The 14,650-nt window shown below is 50.5% G+C and overlaps 1 protein-coding gene and 1 non-coding gene across 4 annotated transcripts in view; both read left to right on the forward strand.

The window, feature by feature from the left end:
• The window catches only part of TTC39A (tetratricopeptide repeat domain 39A), a 52,646-nt gene that overhangs the window by 5,509 nt on the left and 32,487 nt on the right, over positions 1-14,650 (forward strand). Inside the window, exon 1 of one of the 3 annotated variants that reach the window (XM_037043309.1) lies at positions 3,902-4,078. The exons of 1 other annotated variant lie outside the window; for it this stretch is intronic. In XM_037043309.1, coding sequence (XP_036899204.1) covers positions 4,041-4,078 — 38 coding nt within the window. In that variant the 5' untranslated portion in view covers positions 3,902-4,040. Of the gene's footprint in view, positions 1-3,901; positions 4,079-4,967; positions 4,990-14,650 lie in introns of those variants that run through there. One more of the 3 variants, XM_037043306.1, reaches the window with a different exon arrangement.
• Positions 9,302-9,464, forward strand: LOC118985068 (U1 spliceosomal RNA). Its single transcript, XR_005066052.1, has one exon. It is a non-coding gene; the product is annotated as a U1 spliceosomal RNA (small nuclear RNA).

Here is a 14,650-nt window from a genome sequence, read left to right on the forward strand (position 1 = left end):
CTGTATGGATATTACCTCGTTTAGTCCTTGCAACAACCCAGTGAGGTGGGTGCCGTCAACATCCCCATTTCAGAGATGAAGTTGCTGCCGCAGGGTGTCAGCAGGGGGTAAGCCCTGGCTTGCAAACCTGCCCTGCAAGCCACTCCCGGCCCTGCCTCAAGTTAGTAGGGCGACTTGCCTGGAGCTGCACAGGTGGACGTGGTGGGCCCGGAACCTCCTGGCTCTGGAGCCCACGTCCTGGCCGCTAAGATGTTACTCAGTGGCCCTCAGTAGAGCACTGCTTCTTTCTTCCCCTCAAAACTGGCCTTGGTCCCTCGTGTCTGCCTGGCGCTTCTTCCTCAGACCCCCACCCCCACCCCCAGGGCAGCTCCTGGAGACCAGACTTTGGTGCAAGAGCTCAGATCCCAGTATGGAGGAGAGCAGAGAGGCCCTTGTGCTCCTGGTCCAGTCGTCGTTCCTCTTTAAGTTGGACAGGGAGAAGGAAACTAACGGCCACAGTGGGGCAGTCACTTGCTCAAGGTCATGCATCTGGTGGGGGTCTGAGCCAGGGGTGGGGGTGGGAGGTGCCAGGAGGCTGGCCCAAGGAGCAGGCCAGGTCCCCCCAAGGGCCCCTCTCCAGGGAACATTGAAGAGCTGTGACTGGCTTCAAGAGCCCCTTGTTGAGGAGCCTGCTCACTTGTGAATTTTTAATGAGACCAAGCTTGTAACCTGCTAGGCGGGACCCACTCACTGAAGACAACCCTGTTTTACAGTCACCAGCTCCCTGGAGGGGGCAGCCCTGGAGTCTGAGGGCTGGGGGGGTGGGGGTGTTCAGGGTGGGCACAGCCAGCAGGGGTGGGGCGAGGAGGTGCGGATGAGGGCGTCATGCTAGGGAAAGCCCCGGAGGAAGGGACTGAGATGGGGAAGGGGATGAGAGGTCTCCCACATAATGCTCAGTAAGCCTCGAAGTAGTATCCTTGGGTGGGCGGGACATTTGTCCCAGGTTCACAGATGGGAAGACTGGGGTGCAGAGAGGGAGAGACAGGGCTGACTTCACAGCTTAAACTCTTTCTACAGCAATGGCACCCTTTTCGCATGTTCACACTCCCCTTTCTGGGAGCCCCATTTCCACACTTTCCCACAGGATAAACAGTCAAGTCCTGGGTTTATGCTAGGGCTAGGCCTGAGTCCAAGTTCCTCTGGGTCCAAGCCCCCTGTAGGATGGGAGACAAGTTACTGCAGAGCTTTCCGGGCCTTCTGAGGAGGTTTCACTAAGCAAATGTTTACTGAGGGTCTTCTTAGGCTGGGAGATGGTACAGGTGAAAGCAGTCCATGTGAGAGCGTCAGTGCTATCAAAAAGTGCAGTGAGCCCAGCAGTGTGAGCTGGTGGGCCGGGCCGGGGCAGGGCCGGGGCGGGGGCGGAATGAGGGAGGAAAGCAGGCCTCGTGGTCTGTCCCAAGTACAGAGGATCAGGAAACAGGTCCCCTGGCAGGGGAGGAAGGGCCTCAGGACACTCTCCTCTCCCCAGGGCTTGGCTGCCAGCCGGAGCTGGGGACGTGCAGGTGGCCTGAGCAGGGTCACCTGGATTGGGAGGTGGAAATCATGGTGACTCATAGGCTCCTTCCTCCAGGCTGGGACTGGGCCCGAGTTCCCAGGGGCTGGGAACCGCTGGGGCGGGGCCCTCCTGAGAGCTGGTGGGCCACCGAGACGCTCTGACTCACTGGTGAGTGGCTCTCGTATCGCTGTCACTGTGGGGGTGTGGGGAGAGTCACAGCTCCACAGGCTGCTCATCCCGCAGAGCCTCAGTTGTCATCTGTAAAAGGGGGGAGCGAAGGCATCTACCGCACCGCCACTGCCACCGTCATCAGGCCCTCCCAGCACCGCGAGGCAGGCCCGACAGGGCTCCTCGCAGGCTGCACGCAACTCCTGATGCTCACCGTGCCCCTTCGTCGTGAGCAGTGCTGTTATTTCCATTGTACAGAGGAGGTAACTGAGGCTCGGAGCAGTGGTTAAAGTGAGCATTAAATGAGATCATCTTGGTTATACACTTAACGTGCGTGGCACGTAGTAGGCCTTGGACAAATCTCAGTCGTTACTGTAACCATTACCTCAGAGGGAAATGAGCGAGTGCCGGCCGGTATCGGTGCTGAGGGCGTCCTCAGGCAGTGACACAGGGGTGTCTCACCAGGCCCCAGGCTCCGGAAGCTCCCAGTCTGATGCCAGAGGCAGTCACAGACAAACCTCACTCCACCACCACCACACAGCCCAGGGTGAGTGGGGTGAGTCAGGGGGGATGAGGGCCCTTTGTGCCCAGGAAGCCTCTCTGAACCAGCCAGGGAGGGAGGGCCTCTCGGAAGAGGCAGCTTCTGAACTGAAACCTCCAGGGCAAGTGGGAGTTTTGGGAGATGGCAGGTTCTTAGTAAATGTTAATTGAATACAGTAAAGATTTACCTTGAAGTTAGTGCAGTGTAGAGGACCTCCCGTTCGCCTGGTCCCCCCCAAGGCTCTGGAGGAAACCCTTCCATCATGAACTTCTGGATTGACTCATGGTTAAACGAGTGAACAATAAGTGACACGGGAGGAAGGTGTGTTCCGGGCAGAGGGACCAGCATGTGCAAATGCCTAGAGATTTGAACGTGCCTGGCAGGTGACAGGGCCCCTGCCTCCCCCCGCCACATCACCCAGGCCCCTCTTTACACATGTGGCTGGTCTTCTCACCAGCTTGGGAAACTCCAGCCGTCACCAGTGTGCCTTTGCCCACCTTGGTGCTTTCATCCACACCGCTCTCCCACCCGGTCCACCCTTCCCATGCCGTCACTGTATATACATAACCTAAACTTCCAAGGTCAACTCTGTGCGCACCTTCTCCAGGAAGCCACCCAGACCCCACCAGCCTATGTAGCACTCTCCCTCACCTGGCTTTCTATAGCCAGTGGTGGCTGTCACTGCAGCCTGCTCCTTGTAGTGACTTATTTTTTGTGCCTGTGTCTGAGAACCCCAGAGGGGCCTAGAGCCTTGCAAGTGAGCGGCCAGCCTCTCCTCACATCTGGGCAGGATAAGAGCTCGCTACCTTTGCAAAAAGCCTGTTCGGATTTAAACGGCACTCCCCTAAACCTGCCCCCTCCGCCACCGGGCCCTGTCCGCCTGGCTCTCCCTGGACCTAGTCCAAGCCCTCTTTCCACCACAGCTGCTTCTGCAAGCTCCTCCTTTTCCTCTTCTGACATTCTAGCGCTCAGGGCTGATCCACCGGTGCTAGAGTCCCTCCTCCTTCTGTCCCTGCCCATGTGAAGGGACAGCTCTAATGGCAGCCACGTGGTCTGATGAGTCATGGTTAAGAGCATCTGGGGCCTAGGGGTGATGGCTGGTTAACTCCTCACAGACCAGTGATTCTTTCTGCCAGGAGACCAGGTGGGCTTCAACCCTGTGCCTCAGTTTCCCCATCTGTAAAATGGCAGTGATGGGGATTACTGGAGAAGGCGAGTGTGACCAACAGGTCATGTTGGCTAGCAGAGTACCAAACCGCATTATTTTCCACCTCCTTGTCTTCTCAAACACAGTCACCAGTGGGCAAGTGGGTGCGATTAAAATCCAAGCCTGACTCCGGAGGCCCCCCCACCAATGAATGCAATGGGATGATGGAGGGCTCAGGTCCAGGCGCTGCGAGGCGGGAGCTGTGGAGGAGGGGAGAGTGACAGGCCTAGGAGAACTTTCCAGTCCCACGTAGGTGCGGCTCTGCAAGGCAGGAGCGAGCTCTCTCCGTCCCTGGGGGCTGCGCAGAGAGGGTACCCGGACATGGGCCTGGGCACCCGGAGCTCTCACCTGTCCCAGCTGGAGGTGCGGGGGTGTGGCGGGGGTGCACACAGCAGGCGGGCCACGATCCCACTGCGCGGGTGGGCAGCCCGAGGCCGGGCCCGGCCCCGCCGCCTTCCCCGCCCCTGGCGCGCCCCTCCCCGGCCGCCGTGTCCGTGCCTCCGCGGCACAGCGCCCGGCTCGGGTTCCGGAGGCTGCACCTGGGCCGCAGCTGGCGTCCCGCGGGGGCACGCTGCCCGCCCCCCTCCGCGATGACCACGGCTGGCGCCCCGGGCGCCCTGCCCGCCGGGTAAGTGCGCGGCGGGCACCGCTTGGGGGGCGCGGGCGGGTCTGGGCCCGGGGGGTGGGGCTGGCGCCACCTGCCCCGCGGCCCGCACTGCGGCTTCCAGCCCCTGCCAGGCGGCACCGGGCCCCCACCCCGTCCGCCCGTGGGTGCTGCGGCTGCGGGGAGGAGGGGGGAGGGCTGCGGAGAGTCGCGCTAGGAGACTGGAGGCGCGGGCGATCCCGGGTCCTCACTCCCCTCTGGGTCCCAACTTTCTCATCCGTAGTAACAGGCCTTTACTACAGTCAAAGCCGCCTTCCTCCCCTAGTGGCGTTTACACCTGTGGGTGGTCTCATTATCACCTCCATTACGGAGGAGGAAACTTGTCTTAGGTCACCCAGGAGGTGAGAGGTGGGTCTGGGGTTTGAACCCAGCTCCATCTGATGCCAGAGCCCCCACCCGCAGGGCACACTACCTCTTCTTCAGGGGTATTTGGAGGAGTTAAAAGGCTAAGAAATGAATCAGCCGAACCCACTGGGTGCAGCCGGAAACAGGGCAGGAAAGGTGGGTGCTGTCACTTTCATTGTGGCTCTCCTGCCCACCCCACTGAGAAACCCTGTAGGCCCCCTACACTGTCCCTGGAGCAGTGGCAGCGACTAACTGCTGGGAGATAAGGATCAACTCTGCGTTTCATAGGCCCTGGTGGTTAGGGGGCCGCTGCTGGGAGCCTGCACTGCTGGGAGGTTGCTGGGTGGAGATCCGGCCCAGGTGAGCGGGGAGGGGTGCCGCCCTGCCTGGAGCCTCACCACCAGGGACAATATTTGCCAAGGACCTCAGGGCTAACACATGATCAGTGAGGTGACGAGGCCGGCGCCAGCCCTCAGCTGGAGTCCTCCTCAGGGCCTGTGTGAGGGTGTTCCTTGCGGAGGGCGTGGAAGGTAGGTGATGGGGGACACTCAGAATCGTGGGAGGGTTGGCTGAGGAGTCTTGACTTGCCGTTTTGTGGTGCGACTTTGGCCAAGTCCTTTATCTTCCCTAGACTTATTTCTTTTCCTTCTTTCCTTCCTCTCTCCCTTACTCCCTTTCTTTCTTTCTTGAAATTATTGGTGAGACATTGGTTTAATAAAATTATACAGGTTTCAGGTGTACAATTCTATAATACATCATCTGTATGTTGTATTGTCAAGTCTCTAGTTCACCACCCCAAGTTAAGTCTCCTTCCATCACCATTTAGTCCCTCTTTACCCTCTCCTATCTTCCCCCACCCCACTTTCTCTCTGGGAATCACCATACTGTTGTCTATGAGGTTTTGGTTTTTGTTTTTGTTGTTGTTTTTTTTTTTTTCGCCTAATCCCTTCACCTTTTTCACCCAGGCCCCCAAACCCCTCCCCTCTGACAGCTGTCAGTCTGTTTTCTGTATCTACGAGTCTGTTTCTATTTTGTTAGTTTATTTTGTTCATTACATTCCACATGTAGGTGAAATCATATGGTATTTGCCTTTCCCTGACTACCTTATTTCATTTAGCATAATACTCTCCAGGTCTGTGCTACCCAAAGCAATCTATAAACTAATGTAATTACAATGTAATTCCTGTCAATATACCAATGGTGTATTTCACAGAACTAGGACAAATATACCAAAATTTTATACCATGCAACTACCAAAGACCTTGAATAGCAACAGCAGTCTTGGAGGAATCATGCTATCTGGTACTAAACTATACTACAAAGCCATAGTAATCAAAACAGCATGGTGCTGGCATAAAAACAGACATACAGATCAATGGAACAGAATAGAGAGCCCAGATATAAACTCATGCTTTTATAGTCAATTAACAATTGACAAAGGAGGCAAGAACACATGATGTGGTAAAGATAGTCTATTCAATAACTGCTGTTAGGAAAATTGGACAGATATCCACAAAAAAGAAAAAAAGAAAGAAAGAAACTAGACCATCTTCTTATACCATACACAAGAATAAAATCAAAACAGAGTAAAGACTTAAATGTTAGATTTGAAACCATAAAAATTCTAGAAAAAAAACATAGCCAGAAAAATCTCAGACATTTTTTTGTCTGGTAGCAATATTCTGTAATATATCTCCTCTGGCAAGAGAAACAAAAGAAAAGAAATAAACAAATGGGACTACATCAAACTAAAAAGGTTTTGCACAGCAATGGAAACCATCAACAACATGAAAAGACAACTCACTGAGTGAGAGAACACATTTGCTGATGATATAGCTGATAAGGGGTTAATATCCAAAATTTATAAAGCAACTCATACAATTGCACACCAAAAAGATAAATAATCCAATTGAAAAAATGGGTAAAGAACTTGAATAGACACTTCCCCAAAGAGGATATACAGATGGCCAATAGACATATGAAAAGATGCTCAACATCACTAATCATCAGAGAAATGCAAATTAAAACTACAGTGAGATATCACCTCACACCAGTCAGAATGGCCATCACCAATAAATAAAAACAGCAACAAATGTTAGCAAGGATGTGGAGAAAAGGGAACCCTTCTGCACTGTTGGTGGGAATGCAACTGGTGCAGCCAATACTGTGGGAATCAATACGGAACCACCTCAGGAGGTTAAAAATGCAACTGTCTTATGACCCAGTGATTCCACTTCTGAAAATATATCTGAAGTCTGAAACACTAATTCAAAAGAATATATACACCCTTATGCTCATTGCTCCCTAGACTGCTTGTCCCTCCTTTGGAAAATACAAGGAGGCTGGGCTGGTGGCTCCTTTCCTGCTCTGGGCTGGTCTCTGTAGATCTGGAGCCTGCTTAGGTCTCTGCTGCCCAGCCTTGACCGAGGACAACCCCACTGGGTCCACAGAAGTGGTTTTCAGATCAGAAGGCAGGCGCAACAGGGCGCTCGTCAGGAAGTTCTGAACTCCCAGACGGACACCACATTTACCCCTCTTCCTTGCACATTAGATCGTAGCCGTGCCCTCTCTACAACTCCAGGCTCCTCTGGCCCCTTGCAGGCCTCCAGGTCAGGGAGCTCACTGTACTGTCACTGTTGGATCTTCCTCCCCTTGAACCTGCCCACCTACATGCTCCCCAGGTCCCTGTTTTCTTAGAGGTCACACAGGTCCATCTGCCTCTGGCCCTGGTTAATGCCATCCTGGTGAGGTCTGAGCAGAGCAGAGTCAAAGCAGTGCCACTTTCACCACAGACACTCATTCAGTCACTCAACAAACACCTCTGAGGCCTTTCTGGGCCTGGTCCTGTGTGTGAGGGTCAGTGGAGAACAAACCAAGCTTTCAATCTGCACCACTTTAAAAATTATGAAATAATAACTTCATGCCAAGATGGAGGTATAGGTAGATGTGCTTTACTTCCTCACACAACCTAAAGAAGGATAATAACCAATTTAAAAACAAACAAACAAACAAAAACACATTAGAACTGCCTGAACATCAAACTGTATGGAAGTCCAACACCAAGGAGTTAAAGAAGAAACATTCATCCAGACTGGTAGGCAGGGAAGACACTGGCAGCTGGGGCAGAGAAGACATGCTGTGAGGCGGTGGCTGGCAGACCAGGTGGTCCCACATTTGTGTGTAGATAAACCATGAGGAACAACTGGGGAGCGAGACAGTCTGTGCAGCCTATGGTTCCAGCGCCAGGGAACTAAAAAGCCTTAAAACCTCTGGCTTGTAAAAACCTATTGGGGTTGTGGCTATGGGAGGAACTGCTGGTCTCACAGGAGAGTTTATTGGACGGGCCCACGAGGTCCTAGAATGTACACAAAACCATCCACCCAGGAATCAGCACCAGGGAAGTACCTAGAAGGGTGCAATTCGCTTGTGGGAATTGGGGGAAGTGACTGAAAGCAGGGTGAGAGCTGAGCAAGCGCCATTGTTCCCTCTCTGCCCCCTCCCCCACGTACTGCACCACAACACAGTGAAGTGCATTGCTCCACCCTGGTGAACACAAAGCTCCACCCCTTACAATGTGACAGGTGTGCCAAGACAAAGAAATATGGCCCAAATGAAAGAACAGATCAAAATTCCGGAAAAAGAACTAAGTGACAAGGAGATAGCCAACCTATTCGATGCAGAATCCAAAACACTGGTAATCAGGATGCACACAGAAATGATTCAGTATGGCTGCAAAATAAAGGAAGAAGTAAAGGCTATGCAAAGTGAAATAAAGAAAAATATACAGGGAAACAACAGTGAAGGGAAGGAAACTGGGACTCAAATCAACCATTTGGAATAGAAAGGAAAAATAAACATTCAACCAGAACAGAGTAAAGAAACAAGAATTCCAAAACATGAGGAGTGGCTTAGGAACCTCTGGGGCAAGTCTAAAGGTTCCAACATCCAAATCATAGGGGTACCAGAAGGAGAAGAGGAAGAGCAAGAAATTGAAAACTTATTTGAAAAAATAATGAAAGAAAACTTCCTCGATCTGGCAAAGGAAATACACATACACATCCAGGAGGCCCAGAGAGTCCAAAGAGGAGCACACCAAGACACATGATAATTAAATTGCCAAATATTGAAGATGAAGAGAGAATCCTAAAAGCAGCAAGAGAAAAGAAGAAAATTACCTACAAAGGAGTTCCCATAAGAATTTCAGCTGATTTCTCGAAAGAGACCTTACAGGCAAGAAGGGGCTGGAAAGAAGTATTTCAAGTCATGAAGGGCAAGGACCTGCATCCAAGATTGCTCTATCCAGCAAAGCTTTCATTTAGAATAGAAGAGCAGATTAAGTGCTTCTCAGATAAGGTCAAGTTAAAGGAGTTCATCACCACCAAGCCCTTATTACAGGAAATGTTAAAGAGACTTACCTAAGAAGAAGAAGATCAAAATTATGAACAGTAAAACTGTTCATAATTCAAACTCACAGCTATCAATAACTGAACCTAAAAAAAAAACAAAAACAAACAAACTAAGCAAAGAAATAGAACAGGAACAGAATCACAGAAATGGAGATCACATGGAGGGTATTGGCAGGAAGGGTGGAAGGGGATAATGGGGGAAAAGGTAGGAATAAGTAGCATAATTGGTAGGTACAAAATAGACAGGGGGAGGTTAAGAATAGTTTAGGAAATGGAGAAGCCAAAGAACTTGTATGTACAACCCAAGGACATGTACTAAGGGTGAGAGAATGCTGGAGGGAACAGGGGTACTGGGCAGAGGGTGATCAAGGGGAGAAAAAAATGGCACAATTGTAATAGCATAATCAATAAAATATACTTAAAAATCATGAAATATATGCTCACCTGGCAGGGGAGACACTGTGATCACTAAGGCGGATTGCCCTGGGTGAGGCTTGTCCAGTGCACTCTGGATGTGCTGACCCCTGTGATTTCCCCAAATGTGGGCAACTCAATGGCATAATTTGGGTAGTGGGGGACTGCGTTTGCGCTCCCCCCTGGCAAAAAAAAAAAATCGTGAACTATTTTAAGCCTTCAGAAAAATACAGCAAACAGTGAAGGGAACTCCGAGCCTTTGCCACTCAGCCGTTTCAGAAAACGCCGTCATGCCCCGTTTGTTTCCCAGTCTTTCTGGGGAAGGAGCCCTGGCAGAAAACCTCTTCCCCTCTCACCTCTGCAGAAATAATCACCATTCTGAATTTCAGTTTTATCACTTTGTATTTGTTTTTATTCTTTTTCCAAGTGTGTAAGTCTAAAAAAATATGTAATTTGTTCTTACTTTAAAATTTATATACAAATGGAGTCACACAGTATGAGTCGTCCTGCGGCTTGCTTTTCTCACTTAGTCTGAGGTTACTTAGCCTTCCAGATCCTGTGGCTCTGGCCCCCATGTGCCCCGATGGTGATCCGCCACTCGGTATGACCCCCGTTTGCTGGCTTATCCAGGCTCCTTGATAATTATTGAGGTGGTTCCCAGTGTCTTGCTCTTCAAACAATGAATATTCTCATACAGTTGTCCTTTGCATGTATGTGAGTGTCCTTCTAGGTTGCCCTGTAGGAGTGGAATCACAGGGTCTTAAGATATGTAGACTCCTTCTTCTAAAGTTATTTCACCTCATTATAAAAGCAGAGCTGCTCAATAGGAGACATGATGGAAATACATAAACTTAGAAACAATCGCTTCCATTTCCTGAGTACTTCTTGTGCGGTAACATTGTCTCGGTTCTTCTTCGCAGCAAATGGGAGGTTCCCCCATCTCCCATTTCATTAATGGGAAAACTGAGGCTCACAGAGGTTAAAGCATCTTGCCATCTTTCTTCAGCAAGTATCTGGTGAGCTGTGGCTTGAGTCCAGGGTTGTCTGCTTTCCGAACCCCTGAAGGCCACACTGCACGAGGCCATGCCGCTTCACTCCATGCCACCTGATACGTTATGCGGAGCTAAGGGGGATTTTTTGGAAGTGGAGTCATGAGCGTGTTTTGGAATTTGGAAAAGGTCACTTTGGAAGTGCCACATCCCTACAGACATAACGTCTTAACCCTCTGAGCCAAAGTTCCCCCGGAATGGTGAAACAGGGAGTGAAAAGCCAGCTCAGACCCCCATCCGCTCCCTGAATAACATCCTTGACCTTTCTCCAGTGTCCCACAGCCACCTCACCCAGACTGGGTCAGGGAAGGGGAGTTCTCTGCTCCCTGGGGGGACTGAGGGTCCCCCCAGCTCTACCCAGCCCTGCCCATCAGTCACTAAGGTAGCAGCCTCCAGGAAGATTGGAGCAGGGAGGTGAGACTGACGGGAGAGTGGGGATGCTCCCCCTCGGTGTCCAGCCCCTCCTCACCTTGGCCTCAAGTGTCCCTCCCCCACTATCCCGAAGATCCTGACATTGGTCGCCATCCAGCTTCATGCTCCAACCTGCTTAGTGCCCCCTCCAATCCTCTGCTTCCCCAAAGCCCAGAGGAGGGGCCACCATCACCACTTTGGAGCTCAAGAGTATGATGGCCTGGTGGCTTGGAGCAGAAAGACCCTGGGGAAAGCCTGTGGACAAGTGGGGACCTCAGTCAGCCAGGAGGGGAGAAAGGTTTTGCCCAAGCTGCTTTTGCAGAAAGCATTTCTGTCTTCTTCCAGGTTCCAGGGAGGAGCAGACTGGGTTCCTGTCTTCACTTTCTTATCTTTCAAATGTAGATAAGAGCCTGCCTGCCTCTCTGGCTGGTGGGAGGATTGAGGGAACTAATTAGTCATCAATTTAGATAACTTGAGGTGATAATTTTGGTTGTTAATGCTGTTATTAAGTCAGTGGGCCCCAGCCTTCCTGAGCTCCCCAGCCCCTCCCTCCCCCAGCCCCTCCCTCCCCCTCCTTCCAGAGCCTCTGCCTCCCTGGTCTACCCTGTGGCTTGGGCCTGCTCCTCGCTACAGTGTCATGCCTCCAACCCTTTGCTCACACTCTTTCCCCTTCTTAGACTTCTTTTCTCCATCTGGCCCTCAATTCAGTGCCATCTTTTCCAGAAAGCTTCCCCACCCTCCCTTCCCGGCCTCCTCGGACCCCAGTGGTTCCCATGAGGGCTCTGGCCATCACAGCCTCTGCCTGCATCTGTGGCCTCTTGTCCCCATGAGCTCCAGAGATACAAGTCAAGGTCTGGGTCTGCTCTGTGTCCCCAGGTCTGGCCTGGAGCTGGAGATGAAGGGTATTTGTGGGCAGGAAGGAGGGAGAGGTCACCTCAGACCCACCTCACTATAGTTAAGTAGAAGAGGTGCTGGGGCCTCCAGGGGGGGAATCCGTGCCTGTGTTGTGTGTCCATCTGTCTGTGCCTCCTTCTCTCCAGGCTCCCCAAACAGGTAGAACCTCGTCTTTGGTGGGGAGTGAAGATGGTGGTGGTTGGGGGGTGGGGTGTTGCACAGACATGGGGGGCAGGCTGTTGGCTCTGGAGCTGTGTAGAGACGGACATAGCCAGGACAATGGACGTGACTCCTTGGGGCTGAGTGGGTGGGCACTGGCTCAGGCAGAAACAAGTTAGCACCCGTGCTTGGGCATGTGACCTTGGCCAAGTCACCTCTCCTCTGTGCCTGGGTCTCTCATCAGCAGTGGGGCTAATAATTCACTCCCCAGGTTAGTGAGGGCTCAGGGAGACAATGCCAGTTAAACACCTGGGGCCATAAGTGTTCACTGCCTCTTCGTCCATTCATCCAACTGAGCTGGGTGGACAGAACAGGCTCAGCTCTGGGCACAAAGGAAGACACTGTCCCTGTCTTGTGAAGAGGGGGACAGGGCTGCTTCCGGTGGGGCCATTTTGGCCACAGAAAGGAACTTGGTCTTTATCCTGAGAGCACCGAGAAGGCAGCGGAGGAGTACAAGTCCAAAAGTGTGACATATTTGGATTGAAAAAAAACTTTGGCTATCATGAGAGGGATAGATTAGAGGAAATAACACTTCTAAACATATTTTTTTTACAGAAGGATTTTATTTACTTCTTTTCAGAGAGAGGGGAAGGGAGAAAGAGAAGGAAAGAAACACCACTGATGTGAAAGAAATATCAGTGAGTTGCGTCTTGCACACCCTCAACTGGGGACCTGGCCCACAACCCAGGCATGTGCCCTGATGGGGAATTGAACCAGCAACCTTTCAGTTTGCAGGCTGGTGCTCAATCCACTGAGCCACACCAGACAGGGCTCTAAAATTCTCCTTAAAAATAAACCAAAACCAAAACAAAACAAAACCCTACCTGGAGGCTGCATGAGTTAAAACAAACATCCTTTGAAATACATTCCTGAGCCTCCACAGAAGTAACAGAAACCCTCTCAAGCCAACAATAGAGAGAGAGCTGAGATTAGGCTGGTGAATGAGGTACAGCCTCCGCAACCTGGGGGTATTTACAGATTCCAGAAACCCAGAACCTTGAGTTTTAACAGCTGCTCAGGGGAAGGGAAATAAGGTCCTGGGCCTGCAGCCACGATGTGGAGGGGGGCCTGTACCCCCACCACATGAATCTGGGGCCTTCAAAAGTCTTCAGCAAACAGGGACATTGATCAGAACAAAACATCCAGCCACCTGCAATGGGAGACAACAGTTCTGGTGGGGACAGAAAGGTTCTGTAGGAAATTATGTTGCCCTCACACAAATTTTGGGCTTCAATACAACACTATCTTTGTCACCTTGAATATACTAAACAGAAAAGTAACTAAAGCAGTCTCAGGGTGGCAGTGCCCCAGGTACCTGGCGAAGTGAAAGAACATCCTCCCTGGAGGAACGGCCTTGTCCAAAGGGGACCAGATCAAGGAGGAGATCATGGTAAAAGTACAAGACGCACAGGGACGCAAGTCCCTGTGAACGACAGGAACCGGAAGCAAGAAATAGCAGGACTAATTTCTCTGAGAGTCTAACGTGCTAGACTTATGATATATAGAATATAAGTAATTGTGTTTTAAATGTGTAAAAAACAGATTAAAGATGTGTTTGAAACAATAAGTCGGGAGAAAAATACCACCCAGAATGGCCAAGCATATTTGTTTTTGTTTTTTTTAAATATATTTTGATTATACCATTACAGTTGTTCTATTCCCCCCTTCATTCCCCTCCCTCCCCCACCCTTCTCCCCCCCTTAGTAACCACGTGTTTCAAGTTCTTTAGATTCTATATTTCCCCCACTATTCTCACCCTCCCCCCTATCTATTTTCTACCTACCATCTATGCTATTTTCTGTACCTTCTCCCCCCTTCTCCTCCTCCCACCCCCCTGTTGCTAACCCTCCATGTGTTCTTCATTTCTATGGTCCCACTCCTGATCTAGCTGTCCTCTTGGTTTGCTTTTGTTTTAGGCGTGGTTGTTAATAACTGTGAGTTTGCTGTCCTTTCACTGTTCATATTTTTCATCTTCTTTTTCTTATATAAGTCCCTTTAGCATTTCATATAATAAGGGCTTGGTGATGATGAACTCCTTGAACTTGACCTTATCTGAGAAGCACTTTATCTGTCCTTCCATTCTAAATGAAAGTTTTGCTGGATAAAGCAATCTTGGCTGTAGGTCTTTGGATTTCATGACTTGGAATACTTCTTTCCAGCCCCTTCTTGCCTGTAAGGTCTCTTTTGAGAAATCCGCTGACAGTCTGATGGGTACTCCTTTGTAGGTGACTGTCCCCTTATCCCTTGCTGCTTCTAGGATTCTCTCCTTCATTTTAGTCTTGGCTAATGTAATTATGATGTGCCTTGGTGTGTTCCTTCTTGGGTCCAACTTCTTTGGGACTCTCTGAGCTTCCTGGATTTCCTGGAAGTCTATTTCCTTTGCCAGACTGGGGAAGTTCTCCTTTATTATTTGTTCAAATAAGTTTTCCACTCGTGGCTGTTTCTTTCCCCCTTCTGGTACCCCTATAATCCGGATGTTGGAACGTTTAAAGATGTCCTGGAGGTTCCTAAGCCTCTCCTCATTTTTTTGAATTCTCATTTCTTCATTCCTTTCTGGTGGGATGTTTTGTTCTTCCTTCTGGTCCATTTCATTGATTTGAGCCCCAGTTTCCTTTCCATCACTATTGGTTTCCTGGACATCTCCCTTCATTTCAATTAGTTTAGCCTTCATATGTTCCTCTAATTTGTGACTATAATCTACCAGTTCTATGAGCATCCTGATAAATAGTGTCTTGAATTGTGCTTCTGAGAGGCTGGCAATCTGTTGGTCACTTAGAGTTATTGGCTCTGGGACTTTG

The sequence above is a fragment of the Sturnira hondurensis genome, unplaced genomic scaffold, assembly GCF_014824575.4.
Source record: "Sturnira hondurensis isolate 20B ecotype Veracruz unplaced genomic scaffold, ASM1482457v3 Scaffold0004068, whole genome shotgun sequence".
NCBI classification, from domain to species: domain Eukaryota; kingdom Metazoa; phylum Chordata; class Mammalia; order Chiroptera; family Phyllostomidae; genus Sturnira; species Sturnira hondurensis.